Source organism: Leptidea sinapis, chromosome 19 (genome assembly GCF_905404315.1).
Source record: "Leptidea sinapis chromosome 19, ilLepSina1.1, whole genome shotgun sequence".
NCBI classification, from domain to species: Eukaryota; Metazoa; Arthropoda; class Insecta; order Lepidoptera; family Pieridae; genus Leptidea; species Leptidea sinapis.
Genome location: NC_066283.1, coordinates 1,129,284 through 1,145,466, shown reverse-complemented (window position 1 = coordinate 1,145,466; position 16,183 = coordinate 1,129,284). Strand labels below are relative to the sequence as shown.

Sequence of the window (16,183 nt, the reverse complement as noted above, 5' to 3'; positions counted from 1 at the left end):
CCCATGGGACCGAGACGCGATGAAATTTTACAGAGAACTGTCTACGCGTCTCAATAGAGCTTCTGGAAATCCAAGCGCCGGCATTTCACACGATGAGGCAGCCTGGCATTCAAAGGAGAAATTATACATTATTACTAGCTGACCCAGCAAACGTTGTATTGCCATATAAAGTAATAAAATAAAAAAAATTCGAAGTAGAATAATATAATAATCGTGATACATTGTCAACATTTACAAATCGCAACTATCTTTGACTTTTCTGCCCCATAAAGTTATCGACGGTAACTCACCTTATCCGTACACGCTGTCTGTCAATGGGACGACGTATAGCTTACCAGCGATATAAAAATTTGTATGGAGACTGCAACTCACGCGTCCCAATATAAGGCGATAAGAATGACTTATCGGGTATATTGGGACAGGTTCAGATTATTGACAGCTAATTACTGACAGTAGAAGGTAGTTATTTATCTCTATCTGTACATAGTATATTGGGAACGGCCGTAATATTGGGACGCGGGAATTGTAATTTCCATACAAACTCTATATCGCTGGTAAGCTATTCGTCGTCCCATTGACAGACAGCGTGCACGGATAAGGTGAGTTACCGTCGATAAGTTTATTGGGACAGAAAAGTCAACGATAGTTACAATTTTTATTTCAAGTAAGAGATAGACTGAATATTGGGAACGGCCGTTAGTCTGTGAGTCTCACACAAATATATTATTGTACATACAAATATAGAGTAAATGGTAAACATAAGATATCTTATCGACGATCGGGAATGACAATGTCAATATTATTTATTAATAAAACTTAACCAAGTCAATATTATTATGTTTGTACATAACACAACAAATATATACCTACATCTAATATATAATATGATATTATAATGATACCACAGATTGGGAATGGAGCGACCGCGCTCAGGCTATTAAATAATAAATTTTATTGTACGGTATTACATTATTATAAAAAAAATTTGCAGCTGTAGAGACTTCCGATTGAAGTGAACGCTTAGAACTTTTAGTACTAAAATTTTAAATTTCATTATGTTTAAAAACAATTAAACCATTAATTTCAATGTATTTCTAAAACTTATTATTTATTATATTTATTTATTTAATATTAATATATATTTATATTTAATTTAAAATAATTTATTTATCGCGTGTGCCAGTCAAGTGCATGTCGGTGACGCAAACCCATAAGATTTTCCCCTACTAAAAAGCGCCCAACGCGCCTAGAAAAGTTTTCACTTCAAAAATCCAGTTTTATCATTATCTTATTTTAGAAGTTACGGGGAGGGGACATTTTATCACTTTTGAAGTGTCTCTCACGCAAACTAGTATATGTATATGAATCCCCACACGTATGGTTTTGCTGAAAAAAACAATTTTTAAGTTTCAGTTCTAAGTATGGGGAACCCCCAAAATTTATTGTTTTTCTTTTATTTTTGTATGAAAATCTTAATGCGGTTCACGGCCGACATCTACTTAACAAATTTCAACAGTATAGTTCTTATAGTTTCGGACAGATATGACGAATCCATAAGGGTTCCGTTATTTGCGCCCGTGGGTGATTAAAAATATTTGAATAATTATACATTTTATTTTATACTAGCTGACCCGGCAAACGTTGTTTTGCCATATAAAGTATAATTCACGCGATAGTTTTATAAGTAATAAAATATTGCCTATATTATAGCCTGTACTTCATTTTGTTCTATTGTCAATAGTTTTTGCAGCGCACGCAAAAATAGGTTTTCGATTTTACACCTTGTGTTACAAAATAGCAATTTTATTACGGATCCCTAATTTTGAAAAAAAAAACATAGCCTATAGCCTTCCTCGATAAATGGACTACCCAACACTGAAAGAATCATTCAAATCGGACCAGTAGTACCAGAGATTAGCGCGTTCAAACAAACAAACAAACAAACACTGCAGCTTTATAATATTAGTATAGATATACAGATAGTTACACCAACAACACATATGTTATAAGGGATAGTGCAACATGCCATGCCTTTACAATGTAAACAGCATTTTATTATTGTAATGAACATAACAATGTGAACAATTTATACATAACAAGTTAAAGAAATAAAGAGTCAACTAAAATATGACATGAAATATGTTTATAAAATAATTTAATACAAACGATTTTGAATTTATTGAAAATAGCCATACTTTATATGAAAAATATCTATATTACTATTTATTGCAATTATGTGATCATAAGGGCTGATTAGGTACTCTTAACTTAGTTTTTTTTATGAAATTAAGGGACGGGACGAACAGGACGTGCCCTGCCCATTACAATGCAGTGCCGCTCAGAATTATTGAAATACACAAAAATTCTGTGCGGCAATACAAAAGCGCTCGTCACCTCGAGATATAAGATGTTTAGTCTCATTTGCCCAGTAATTTCACTAGCTACGGCGCCCTTCAGACCGAAACACAATAATGCTTACACATTACTGCTTCACGGCAGAAATAGGCGCCGTTGTGGTGGTGGTGGATGTTTTGCTAAAAATCTTATCATGGGGAATCTTCGTCTATTACTGGTGACGGTAAGGTTAAAATTTTTAGACGTTCTGGGGATGTATAATATAATGTAACGTTAAGAATATCATTCATATTTCGAGTTATCTCCAAAGACTTAATATTGAAATGGTAGTAATGAAGTCTTGTATTATAGTCTGCACGCTAGAAGGCGTGTGAAATTACGTTGAATACCGTTGTAACTTTTCTATGCTAAACTTTATATTGGGAATTTAAAATCGGTAAAACGTATTCAAGTGCACTTGGTACCAAAGCATTGTTTAGAATTACAAGTCAATTCTGAAATCTTTGCAGATAAAAAAAGGCCGGCAAAGCTCTTGTGATTCCTCTGGTGTTGCAAGAGATTGTGGGCGGCGGTGATCACTTAACAACAGGTGACCCGTACGCTCGTTTGTCCTCCTATTCCATAAAAAAAAAAGATAAAACCAAGCATTTTCGTCAATAAGTATGCCAATATTCGTGATATTGGAATTAGAGAGTACTTACTAATGGTGTTTGCTCCAAAGAAACATTACTAACGACTTAGAATGCGCCAATTTCATTTCTATTTCTAGTGATCATGATAAATATATTTTTTTTTCGGATTAAGTGTCATTTATTTACATCACACCAGTGACGAATGGTGCCCAATTCAGTTTGAAGAATAATACGGTGTCTTTCTGAGATTTAATTTCTATATAGATTTTTAAGACGTCTCAAAACAGAATTAAAGATTTGCTAGATGTCTAATTAATGATTAATAAAAAGTACTGTTCGTAGAGAGAAGTACTGTTAAAAGAGAGCTGTTCGTGCTATATATCAGCTTGGTTATAGACAGTCTCTCAAAGAAAAATTTAAAGAAATAAATATTATGACTGTTCATTATCAGTACATTTATGAAAATTTAATATACGTTCACAAAAATCGTCACCTTTTTGCTCTAAATAGTGATTTTCATTATTATAACACTAGAAATAAGGGATTGCTTGTAACTAATTCTAGTAGGCTTCATAGGATACATAATAGCTTTAAGGGTAAATGTATACACTTCTATAATAAAGTCCCAGTCACTGTTCAGACATTATCTATAAATAAATTTAAATGTTTTATAAAAAATGGCTCTGTCGTAAATCCTATTACTCCACTGCTGAATATCTAAATGATCGGACAGCCTGGGACTAGATTGTGATTATTTTATAGCGATAGAAATGATTGTACAATATTGTATATTTTTATTGAAAAGAGCGCAAAAAAAGAATGCTGGGAGAGTTTCTTGCGCCGCTTCTTCTCTCTCAGAGCGCCATTTGTTTCCGAAGCGGTAGTAGTATCTTGTAGTTATTAGAAATGACACCAAAAAGAATTCTAAAGGAATCAATTTTAAGAAAATAAATGCCTTTTATGCCTTTTACTGGGCAAAGATGTGAGCCCTGAGGAACGCCTAATGTAGGAAAAAAAGAAGACCAAGTGTAAACGTTAAGGCCAATTTGCCCTTCTCTACCAAGTGACGTCTCTACCAAGTCTATAAGTCGACAGTGAGACGACATGTTTAACGCAAATGTGAATTATAAAAACTTTTCTGTAGGTTTCAATTAATATACCAACCATCATGGTATCTCGCAATAGGCAGTGTCAGATTACAAGGTGTTAAAACTAACAAATAATACATTTCAAACTCAAAACCATACTATAAGTTACACATCAAAAAAATATGACCTTAAAGTGAGAAGAAACTTTCGCATTTTAATTTAAACCACTAAATATGGTTCTGTGACAGCAAATATAGCAAAATATCTGGCCTAAGGCATTAAAGCTTAATTCATTTATTGTACCTATACACTTATGAAAGTGAGGCTTTGCTTTGGAACACATTATTTTTACTTATAAATAATAAACTGTAGCTGTCAACAAACATATAAGTAACTGCTTACCTTAAAACCAATACAAATATTTTTAAGTATTGGTAAATCAATAGCATGCAATAATAACTAAATAAACAGCACTTATCAATAGCTCTAGATATTGATAAAGTGAGTAGTGTTTGGAATCTATCTTAATATATCATATTTGATTCAGTGTTCTAAGTTAATACTGCTATATAAATCTTTGTTCAGTTTCAGTTTTTTCTCATTCTGACTTAGGTCAATAGAAGAAGACAGAGTGAGAATTAGCAATGCTTTAAGTTAGCAGACTATTATGAATAAGGGGGTTAGCCTCTTGATTAGGCCATGTTATGTATAATCTTATATCTTTAAATGAGCAATTCTTATATGTATATAAATATATATAATCTGAATCTCGCAAACGGCTCCAATGTTTTTCATAAAATTTAGTATATAGGGGATTTCAGGGGCGATAAATTGATCTAGCTAGGTTTTAATTAAAAAAAAAGTAGGTTTATCCGTGTTTTAAGGAGAAAAAGCTACAATAACATTGGAATACAAAAGGTAAATTTTGCCACTATGTACAAGACCGTAATAGCTCAGATAGGACATTGGGTAGCGGAAAGCAGAAGAGACGGTTTGAATCTAGATGTGCTATTAGTTTTTTTTTGTTCAAGTTTTGTACATTCTTAAAAATATGATCAAGGAAACAAAAAAACTTGATCGTCCGGATATTTGTATAATATAATACTAACTATACACAGCCAAACATGTTAACATATACAAATGAACAAGTGAGAACAATTTTGAGTTTTTTTTTTTATGAAAATAAGGGACAAGACAAGCAGTATGTTCAGCTGATGGTGATTGATACACCCTGCCCATTACAACACAGCGCCACTCAAGATTATTGAAAAACCCAAAAATTCTGAGCGGCACTACAACTGCGCTCGTCATATTGAGACATGAGATGTCAAGTCTCATTTGCCCAGTAATTTCACTACCTATGGCGCCCTTCAGACTGAAACACAGTAAATACACATTACTGCTTCACAGCAGAAGAAGGCGCTGTTGTGGTACCCATAATCTAGCCTGCATCCTGTGCAAAGGAGCCTTGCACTGGTAATGTCATGAAGTACCAACCACGGAAGAAAAGTATATTTGACCTTAACTCTGCTTCTAACCTTCATGCAAGTGCAAGCAATTTGTTGGCCAAGTTTCATTACAATGGAGTGATTATAACGGCAGCACATTAAAGAGTAACAAAAAACAATTAACTTTTATATTATATTAGATCACTTACTCAACATTTTAAAACTTGTAACAATAATAATTTAACCTTCATTACATGACAAAAATGAGGAATTTGTTATAAAATAGCTATTAGTGCAGCTGTTTAACTAGTATGTATATGCTGGTTTTATTATTACATATTCATAATACCATGTATTTTTGACATAACTACAAATATTTTTCTTTCTGAAAGGCTTGTTCCTTGTGTTGCAATAAAGAAAATTGCCAAAAAAAGCCCATGTTACTTAATATTAAGATGAAAAATCAATTAATTTTCATTACATAGTGAGAAAATGGTTGTGGAACAGTATGCCCGCTGCCTTATAGAAATACAAATCCGGATCAACACTGAATATTAAATCACACCAGTGGAGAAAATGAATTTATACCGTGTTGTCATATGAATACATAACCTTCACTTGTGATTATCATCATGGAATTAATACAAACAATTATACTAAATGTCTAAAAAAAATTACTTGTTCTCATAGACAACTCCTCATACTATTCTACTCAAATGGAAAAGATATCTACCAGTGTTCCTGAAAAGTGTAATGCAGAAGTGTCTCTCCAAAAGAAATATCCTCCAAGCAAAAGTGGAATTCTATGTACCATCTCATTACGATAATAAACCACCAAAAACATTTTATATTGTTGACAAATTATTAAAAGAGCTTGGACACAAAGTGCTTCATCTGCCACCCTTTTACTGTGACCAACACTCAATTGAATATACATAATAGTATTATATTGAATTTAATCAAACAAAGGGTGATGTGAAACTAGAAATGATAGATTTTAAACCAAAAATCTGCATAATTGTGAAATAGGGGTATTTAAACTGAAGATCCAAGTACACAGTCAAAGCATCATAAGATAAAGCATACAGTTAACAGCAAGCATGTGTAGCACATGCAATGTAAAAACTACACTAACTAATTAGTATCAAAAATATATAAATCTATATTAACTACTTACTAAATAACCTACTAAATAAATACAAATATTAACTTTAATGACAGCAGATATTAAAGTAAATTATGATAAGAGATAACTAAATGATAAAATATAAATACTGAGTCGGGAATTCATAAAAGTGCACGTATTTCTTAACCCTTATTTAAATATGGTTTACATACCAATCATACTGTAAAAATTTGAGGTGTAGCTATCCAAGAAATCTGTTATAAAACTCATTTTTGCAAAACATCTGATCACTTTCACCCAATGTTTATAATGTTCACATCTAAGTTCTTAGGTGTTTAACTAATTAAGGGCTTTATAATCACGCACAAATATTTAACATTCCAGTTTGCTTTATTTGCATTGACAGGTATTATACATATAATAATGTTCTTTAGGTATTTTGTACAAACAAAGGCGAAAACACCAAAAAGTGTACATCCGTTGCGCTCAAAATTATTGCTTCCGCGGTCAAGTTTCCGCGAATCGCGATATGTAGGTATTGATATTGTTGATGTTGACTTAACATTTTCTTTTTGGTTTCTTCGTACAATGTTAAGACGGGCAAAGGATTCAAGCCCAAACAGCCACGACTTATCATATTTTTATTAATTTTCAGTTTTTCATTACAGTCTCATCGGCAAAACTGTTGGTGCCACTGCTCAATCTTCTTCCGCATATTCAATCAAGGCCAACTTTTTTACTGGCTAGTGGCCGATTAGGTTGGGTCCATAGCAGGATTCAGTGGAAGTCTCGTATACCAAAAAAAGTCGTGTTGAAACATGAAATATTTACATTTAATAGATCATTGTTTAGGAATATGTGGTATTCATTTTCTTTTTTTTTTATAAAGTTGGGAGTCATAAGTTAAGTTTGTTTTTTAAGAATTTTTGGGTTATGTTACGACCCCGTTTGCTTGACTGTTAGAGATCAATACCTACACAAATAATTGAAACAAAATCATTCTAATATATATATTACGTACGGGTATACCCGTACATACATACGTATATGTATAAATAAACGGTCAGATAAAAAAGCAAGAAACATAATTGAACCAAAAAATATACGGATCGAATTGAGAAGCTTCCTTGTGCGGTGTTTCCGGGACAATACTACATGGGTAATTTCTAAAGAAAAAGAAATTTGATGGCTGGAAAAACTTCTGCTATTCAATATCACCTGATGTCAAACCATCTCTTGTATGGCAAAATATAAGAAGGTTTAGATCTGCATACAAAGATTCATCTCCAAAATCAATCCCTTTTCATTTAGTTAATAGCTTTTTAGATAAATTGGCTCCACCTTTCCTTCCTGAAGACGTAACCATAAATGGTTACCCTGTAATAAATATAAATAATGATAACTGTTTTGATTTAAACCGTATATTTTCTCTCACTGAATTAAAAGGTGTATTGTCACATGTTAAGGATTCTGCTTCTGGACTAGACGGTAATCTGTATCCCTTTATCTCTCATTGAGATGATGAGGCTTTATTTTATTATTTATCTCTTATAAATTCCATAGTGACATCCGGTAATATCCCCTCCACGTGGAAACGTCAAGAAATAATTCCCGTACTGAAACCTAATAGGTGTTCTTCAGACCATTCTGCCTATCGCCCAATCGCACTTTCTTCTGTTTTGATGAAAATTACAGAACATCTTATAAAAAATCGTTTAGAATGGTTTGTTGAGCATAACGGTCTATTATGTGAATCCCAATTCGGTTTCAGACGTGGGAAAAGTACTATTGATAGCTTAAGTATATTCATTTCTGATATTCAATTATCATTTTTAAATAATAAATCAGTAATAGCTGCGTTCTTAGATATAAATTGCGCCTATGACAATGTTGTAATCAGTATTTTAAAGAATAAGCTTTTACAACTTAATATACCTCTGCTATTAACAAATTTTATCATAAACATGCTTTCCGAAAGATACATAATCCTGAAACTAGATGACGGGAAGTCAATTACTCGACTTGTTTCAAAGGGCCTCCCCCAGGGATCAGTACTTAGCCCAATATTATATAATATTTATACACACGATTTAAAATCATCACTTAATAGTGTAAATGTTCTTCAGTATGCTGATGATCTATTAATTTACTGTCGTGATATTTCTATTGAAAAAGCTAGTTCATCTATAACACAACTGCTGATAAATTTAAAAACTTGGTTGGACTTAAATGGCCTTGATCTATCACCTGAAAAAAGTACAATAGTTTTATTCACGAGATCAAGAACTCCTCCTCCTATTTCTATATTTTATGAGGGTTATCAGATTCCAGTTAAAGATAATGTTAAGTTTTTGGGAGTTGTCTTAGATTCGAAACTAACTGATATTCCACATTGTGATTACCTAAATGCTAAATGTGAGTGTACTCTTAATATTTTAAGATGTCTGTCAGGTGTTTGGTTGGGTTCTCACCCGTTTTTGCATGAAATTGTTATATAATACTCTTATAAGAAGTATATTAGATTATGGTACATTCTTGCTGGAGCCTGGTAGTGTTAAAGAATTTAAAAAAACTAGATCTCATACAGTCCAAAGATTTACGAGTAGTTTCTGGTGCTATGCGGTCAAGTCCTATCAATGCTCTTCAAGTAGAATGTGGTGATCCTCCACAACATCTACGTCGTCAATATTTAGCAGACAAATTTATATTCCGATCTTTTCAGTTTCTTAACCACTCTCTTTATAACAAACTTCAGAAACTTTCTCATTATATAGATTTATCTGGATATTAGATTTAAGAAATTTATCAACATAAAAGCTCCCATTCATCGATCCATTAATTATCCTCTTTTCAGTACTAGCTTTGAAGCATTAATGTTTCTTCCAGAAATTCATTTTAACTCAGATTTAAATAAGCACGAAATTTGTACAAATTTTTCGTTTAATCTTCTTAAAAATACTGTTTGGGTTGATTACCATCATATTTACACAGACGCGTCTAAACATTCCTCCTCGGATCCTGTTGGTGTAGGTGTCTATCACGCTCAATTTAAAATATCACAGAAAATTAAACTACCTCCGGAAACATCGGTGTTTACTGGGGAATGTTATGGTATTTTTAAGGCTATTGAATATATTATTCTATTTAAACTTCCAAAAACAATAATTTTCTCTGATTCAAAAAGTGCCTTACAGTCTCTCAATAGGTTCCCATTTAAATCAAAAAATATTTCTTCTGTTGTCATAGAAATAAGAAATCTATTAAATAAATGCAATCACTTTGGTCTTTCTGTGTTGTTTGTATGGATCCCCAGCCATAGGGACATTCCTGGTAATATAAAAGCAGACCAATAATGAAGCCGTGGTCGATGGCAACATTTTCCCTTATAAAGTTTTTTGCCAGGATCTAGGTGGTCTTCCTATAGTTCACCTTCAGGATTGTTGGAATAGACTTTAGACTGAAACTGGTCAGTCAAAAGGCAGGAAATATTTTAACCTTCAGCCACTTATTTCATTTAAACCATGGTTTTTCCGTGTCAAATGCAATAAGTTAGTATGTTCTTCTATCATAAGAATGCGTTTGGGTCATGTTTGCACTCCTGTTCATCTTAATAGATTAGGCATTGTATCTACTGACATGTGTGAATGTGAATCCGATAAATGTGATCTAGATCACATTTTCTTTTCATGTTCTCTATACGACCGCTCCTCATTCCTGAATGATCTAATATCACTTAATGTTCCTTTTCCTACCTGTATATCCTGTCTAATTATGTATCCTTGTAAATTTTATAAACTATTGTCATCTTTCATTCTTCAGAATCATATTAAAGTTTAAATATTTGTTGTGTACGTAGCAAGTATATATGTATATTTATGAAATTTTTATTATCCGTTTCAATCTTCTTTCTTCTTATCTGATCCTTTCCCGTGTTCCGTATCCTTTTTTAACTTAGGTTCCCAATCTTCATAATTCAAATTAAACTGCAGAAGAAAGACCATTTTCTAAGAATAATATGATTAATAACTTCTTTTTCATCCAACAGAGAGCAAACCATTAGTTTCCAGTTTAATAATATTTTCATTAAAACAAATATATTTTTTCTCGCAACATTGAGCAACAGAAATGTATTTTTTTTTTTTTTTTTCCTTCTTTTGGCAAAAATGTATTATTGTTAGTCGCAAAAATCATCGTTATGGCAAAAAGTAAACGCTATTGTAAAAAGAAGAAAAAAAAACTGGCTGTCTGTGTTCAACGTAGTGCTTAAATTCTCTTTGGTCTGTGTTGCTGTAATGTCAATGTGACTATTTTGTGTGTTTGTTATTGTTGTGGTTTTTCATCTTATTTTATGATTATAAATTTTTAATTTTACAAAATGTGCATGGAAATTGCGTGTGTAATGTGTATTAACCAATATAATAAAATATGATATTCAAATAGAGTACAATGCATGATCATAGTCACCCTAAAATGCGATTACGACGTAGATTCATCAAACGTGTATTCTGCACACTTGTAGTTTTTGGATTATCCTTTTATATTTCAATATTATTGTTTGGTAACTTTAAAGGGCCTCAAATTATACACTTAACAAGCTTATCTAGATGTCCAGCGTGTTTTGGCGTCTCGGTTTGCCCTGAATTATATTCCAATCAAATATTATTAGATTTCAGTAAATGGTCATATGTTTTTAATGCTAAGAATATATTCTACGGATTAACGAGAACAAATCGAAAAGTTGTTTTAAAAAAACTTGCCCACAACTGGGAGTTTGATGAATTCGATTCTAAAATATGCAAAACGTGGAATTTAAGTCAAGACTGTAATCCAAACCAGTTGTTGAATGTTACAAATGTTGATGCAAAGATATTGGATATTGTAAACCTTAATTTATCTTGGCCAGGTGAAGAGCCAAGGAAGGGTCTGGTTTTATGTCCATATTCTTATAGCCTTTATGATTTACTTAATCCAGTTTTTTATCCAAAAAGAAATCATAAAGCAGAGTTATTAAATATATGGACAATGCTTAGCTTGAATCCAGAGCCTATTATCCTGCAGGTGAGTATGTTATATATTTAGCTGTTTAGCTGTGTTTTGTTTTGTCAGATGACCTCATAGCTTGTCCATGGCGAGTTGTCAGCATCACTGTTGTCTCACATTCAAGCATTAAACAATACTTCTAAAGATATTTATAAAAAATGAGTGACTGACTGAAGGTTTGTTTTGTTCTCAGAAAAATCATAAGGCCACACCTTAAATTTATTGACATTTATAGCAGTCATATAAAAGAAGATATATTATATTATTATCACTTTATTCTATTATGTTTGTTATTTCTTTGTAACCGACTTTGTAAGCCAATTATTGGTAAACAGTAGAGTTTTAACATGTCTGAAAAAGTTTTGGATTCTGTTTTGGCCAAAGCTGTAACAGATACAAAAGATTTGGTAGCAATAGGATGTCCTGTTTCAGTCAGATACTAGTAAACTATAAACTATGTGTTTATTTCTAACTCAGCTCACTTTCCATCATGTAGGCCTCTTGCAAATTTGCCCCCTTGTAAAAAAAGGTCAGAAAGGATAAGCCACCAATTGTCAATGTCTATTTGAATAAAGAGTCTGGAAGATGCCAGAGACTAAGGTGAATATATATTGCCCTGTAACCACTAGCTTGCTATAAAATAATTTTATATGATGGTCTAACTCTAAGTTCTTCAGAATAGAAAGAAAATCATAAACTAGGTAATTGTTAATTTTATTATATTTGAAATAGTTATATTTTTCAAAGTAGTGTCCATTCACATCAATACATGGCTGCATCCAATGAAAAGACTAAGAAAAGCACTGCCCACTCATCATTATCAATCTTCTACAGCCTTTTGAAACTCAGCCACAGCTGCAACAGCATCCATAAAAATTTTTCCTTATAAGTTTTTCTTTTATTTTCGGTAATAAATAATCGCAAGTTTCGAGGTTTGGATGACGAGAGATGGAAGAGGAGGACAAACGAGCATTTGGGTCTCCTGATGTTAAGTTATCACCGCCTCCCATATTCTCTTGCAATACCAGATGAATTACAGCAGCGTTGCCAGACTTTTAGAAAGCTTTTCTGGTTTTTTTTAAGGTATCCACGTCATATCGTCCCGGAAACACCGCACAAGGAAGCTTATTCCATAGACTGGTTGTATGTGAATTAAAGTGCTTTGAAAACCACACTGTGGAGAAATGCCACACATCCATAGTATGGGGACTATGTGTCGGATGACCCAATAATTTCACGTGTGTCTTCGCCAAATAGTCGATCTCCAATTTATTTGGCAACTCTTCAGCAGGAATTCAAAACATGAAGCACAATTGCTGGTAACAAGATTATCCTGCCACCATAAGTATGACATATGACTGTTCACAATTTATAACGCATGGGCCAGCCATCGCCTCCCTCAATTATATTTTAGGGATTATTCTATTGGGGATTGACCTGTCCCACAACACCCCCACAAGCAGTGACATTTAAGCAAGCATAGTCACGAGAACTAAACCAATTACAAAAAAGAATGTTCATTTATGTTACATATTACACTACATATCATTAATTTATATAATCACTAGATAACTCTACTTACAATTTGACCACTGCTTAAATTTGCATTATTTATCATTTTTATCATATTTTTACAAATATTAGTAAAAAACTCCAAATCCTTTGGGTTAATTGATAGTTTTCGTAACAGACAGTTTTATTGGTTGAGTCACCTCCGTTAATTCTTACAACCATTTTACGGCAGCAATCAACACAACAGTTTTTGGGCCTCCATAAAATTATGAGGTATCTACTAGATACAAAGGTTCCTGACCACTAAATCCTGTATGAACAGTTTTTATGTACTTGACTGATACTAATGCATAAGCTTGTCCGAATCTGCTGATTGGTCACTCTTTTATCAGTCTATATTAAATGTCGGACAACACTGATGTTATCTACAGTTGTAGAAGGCACTCCCTCACGCAGATCGTTGGTGAGATTACTGCGACCATGTTAACCTACTTGTTATTAAGTCCCTTTTTACGGAATACCTCAGGAAAAAAGATCTTACGTGGATTGAGGGTAGTGTAAGATTTATTCCTTGTTACTGATCTGCTGATTAGGTGTTAAGCATTGCTTCAGTGTATTCGCAAAATGTTTATTGTGTGTGTTATTGAAAGGTTTTTTGATACATTATTACGATTAATCGTAAACGGTATATATTTTTTCAAATTCAATACCAATTAATTGTGATTTTAGTATATTCAACTATCTTATTGTATGTTGTTTATCACTTTAAAATTGTGTTCTTATAAACAACTAAAATAAAAAATAAACCTAAATTTTGTATTATTCTTTCTAATCACGCTCACGACATCGGCCAGTAGACTCAACCTATAATTATGAAATTGAATGATTTTTGGTTTTTAAAGATATATTGTATAATATAAGTAGGTACTTAATAAATATTTTGTGCTATTAAACTGATTAATTTATTATTATTACAAGTGGCTAGTTCTATAAACTTTCAGGGTCACCCTCATAAACAGATTGATAGCCAACTATCAAGGTTCCCTCTCCCCTGTGAAGTATAGGTAAAAACCTACTTTGGAAGTTTGTCCTTAGCATAAATCATACCATATTATTTTCGATTAATCTTAGGTGATACCTAAATCAAAGGGATGGCCAGTCCCAGCTTATGGTGGTGTCTGTGGAAGATTGGAAGTGGTTGCTTATGAAGGGGAGACACTGGCCTCACTGAATGATGTTACATGGTATAAAAAACTGAAGTATGCTCAAAAAATACTGAAGGCCGCAATGGACTTCACTTTTAAGCATGATAGGTGAGTATTGCTGAAAAGTGAAAAATATATCTATATTTTATTATAATATAAGTTTTCACTAGATAAAGGGGAAACGATAGGTAATTTTATTGTTACATTGAACCTGATATACCAATATGCATTCTTGAAAATCAGTAAACCCACAACAAAGTGATTCTCAAAGTGATACTCTAATTCCTTGCCCTTGTTTTCCACGGGTTATCTCAGAGGATCGCTAGTTGATTAACGATCTCGAGTCTGTCTTTCGCCATGGTCGATCAACAGGCGATCTCCGAACCTTACCCATAAATGGGCGCGACTAATATATATTAATAATAAATGAATAACTTAGGCAAGACTAGTAGAAGCCTTGGCTAATAAATGCCTTAAGCGCACAATTGAGTATGGCACAAGGTGTTTATCTCTTAACTTCCATTATATGGCTTTCATGCGAGTTTTAGCAAGTGGATATCCAGCTTTTTCACTGGGCGCAGCATGAAGGTTTATTGCGTAGACCTTTTGCCCGCGAACGCTGGATTTCCCCTAGGTGGGTGGTGTCTTATGACATTACCCAGAAGAAGTGTCTCAGCAATACTAGTTCAAGAGGCAAGTGTTTGTGATAGAAACTGGAATGTCAGAAAAAAATCTCAAAAGCAGAAGCAACTTCCTGCTCTGAGTGGATTTTTGTATTGTTTAATATTAGATTATATTGAAACACAGAAGAACACCACAGTACTGTGTTTACAGGACGTTATGACATGGGTACCTACTTTAAAAAAAACTCGTACACTTTTCTAAAAGGCCGATTACGCTCCTATGATTACTATGGACCTCTGGTATTGTACGTGGATTGCCATTCTAAGTATTCTATTGTTTTTTGTTGAAGTTCGACTTGTTTTTGAAGATTTTGTGTTCTTGATTCAATGATAGTAAATTTTCAGTCTATATTTTCAGTAATGTTCGAAGTATTACACTCTAAGTTCTTTATGTTCGCATAAATCTTGTTTGTCTATAAAACTTATTTATTTTACTAGTGACAACCCGCACGTCCCTCTCCAACGATCTATTATGAGGGTATGTACCTATTGTAGATGCTGAGGGAAATTTTTCCAACACCGTCTTTGTGTTTTATATATAATATATATTGATATATAAATCTTTTGTTACAGATTTCGTTTCTACCTAATGGACTGGTCTCTAGACAACATTGTGGTAAATGATAATGATGTCGTTACATTTGTAGATCTAGAAGATGTTGTAATAGTTGACAAAAATATTTTACCCAAGAGAGATCTTCCAGACTGGTACAAACGCTACGGTAGAGAACAGTTGGGACCCGGGTTCACATTTTCTATTGAAAATTTATGCAAACATCATTTAAGCGACCATAATCTATGGGCCGCTTGTTACATATTAGCGGGTGATGATAAACCTTACCTTTACCCTATTCCAAGTGAGGCAAATGAAACCAAACCACACCTTTATAGGTTATTGGAAGATTGTTTAAGGAATAGTGATGATAGGTTTAAAACTTTTACCAAACTTCAACATGTAATTGATGATCTCCTTGACAGTAAGCTTGGCTCAAATGTAATAAGATAAATCTTATTTTAGTCTTGATGAATGATTTTAAGCTTTGAGTTGTGATATTTTTGTGCAAATCCCGCCGTTTATATACAATTATTATGTA

The 16,183-nt window shown here is 33.0% G+C and overlaps 2 protein-coding genes across 2 annotated transcripts in view; one reads left to right on the top strand and one right to left on the bottom strand.

Moving 5' to 3' along the window:
* Window positions 1–7,511, bottom strand: part of LOC126969923 (transmembrane protein 68) — a 67,632-nt gene extending 60,121 nt beyond the window's left edge. The window contains exon 1 of the mRNA XM_050815558.1: window positions 6,862–7,511. Coding sequence (XP_050671515.1) covers window positions 6,862–6,919 — 58 coding nt within the window. The 5' untranslated portion in view covers window positions 6,920–7,511. The remainder of the gene's footprint in view (window positions 1–6,861) is intronic.
* A 3,429-nt stretch (window positions 7,512–10,940) lies between these two features.
* On the top strand, window positions 10,941–16,183 carry LOC126970054 (divergent protein kinase domain 2A). The gene is made up of 3 exons (XM_050815735.1): window positions 10,941–11,707; window positions 14,333–14,514; window positions 15,663–16,183. The coding sequence occupies exons 1-3, from the start codon at window positions 11,096–11,098 to the stop codon at window positions 16,093–16,095; spliced, it is 1,227 nt and encodes a 408-aa protein (XP_050671692.1). The 5' UTR covers window positions 10,941–11,095; the 3' UTR covers window positions 16,096–16,183.

Coding starts and splice junctions, on each gene's coding strand:
- LOC126970054 (XM_050815735.1), top strand. CDS start 11,096: ATGCATGATCATAGTCACCCTAAAATGCGATTACGACGTAGATTCATC. Junction 11,708..14,332: donor CAGAGCCTATTATCCTGCAG/GTGAGTATGTTA, acceptor GATTAATCTTAG/GTGATACCTAAATCAAAGGG. Junction 14,515..15,662: donor TTCACTTTTAAGCATGATAG/GTGAGTATTGCT, acceptor CTTTTGTTACAG/ATTTCGTTTCTACCTAATGG.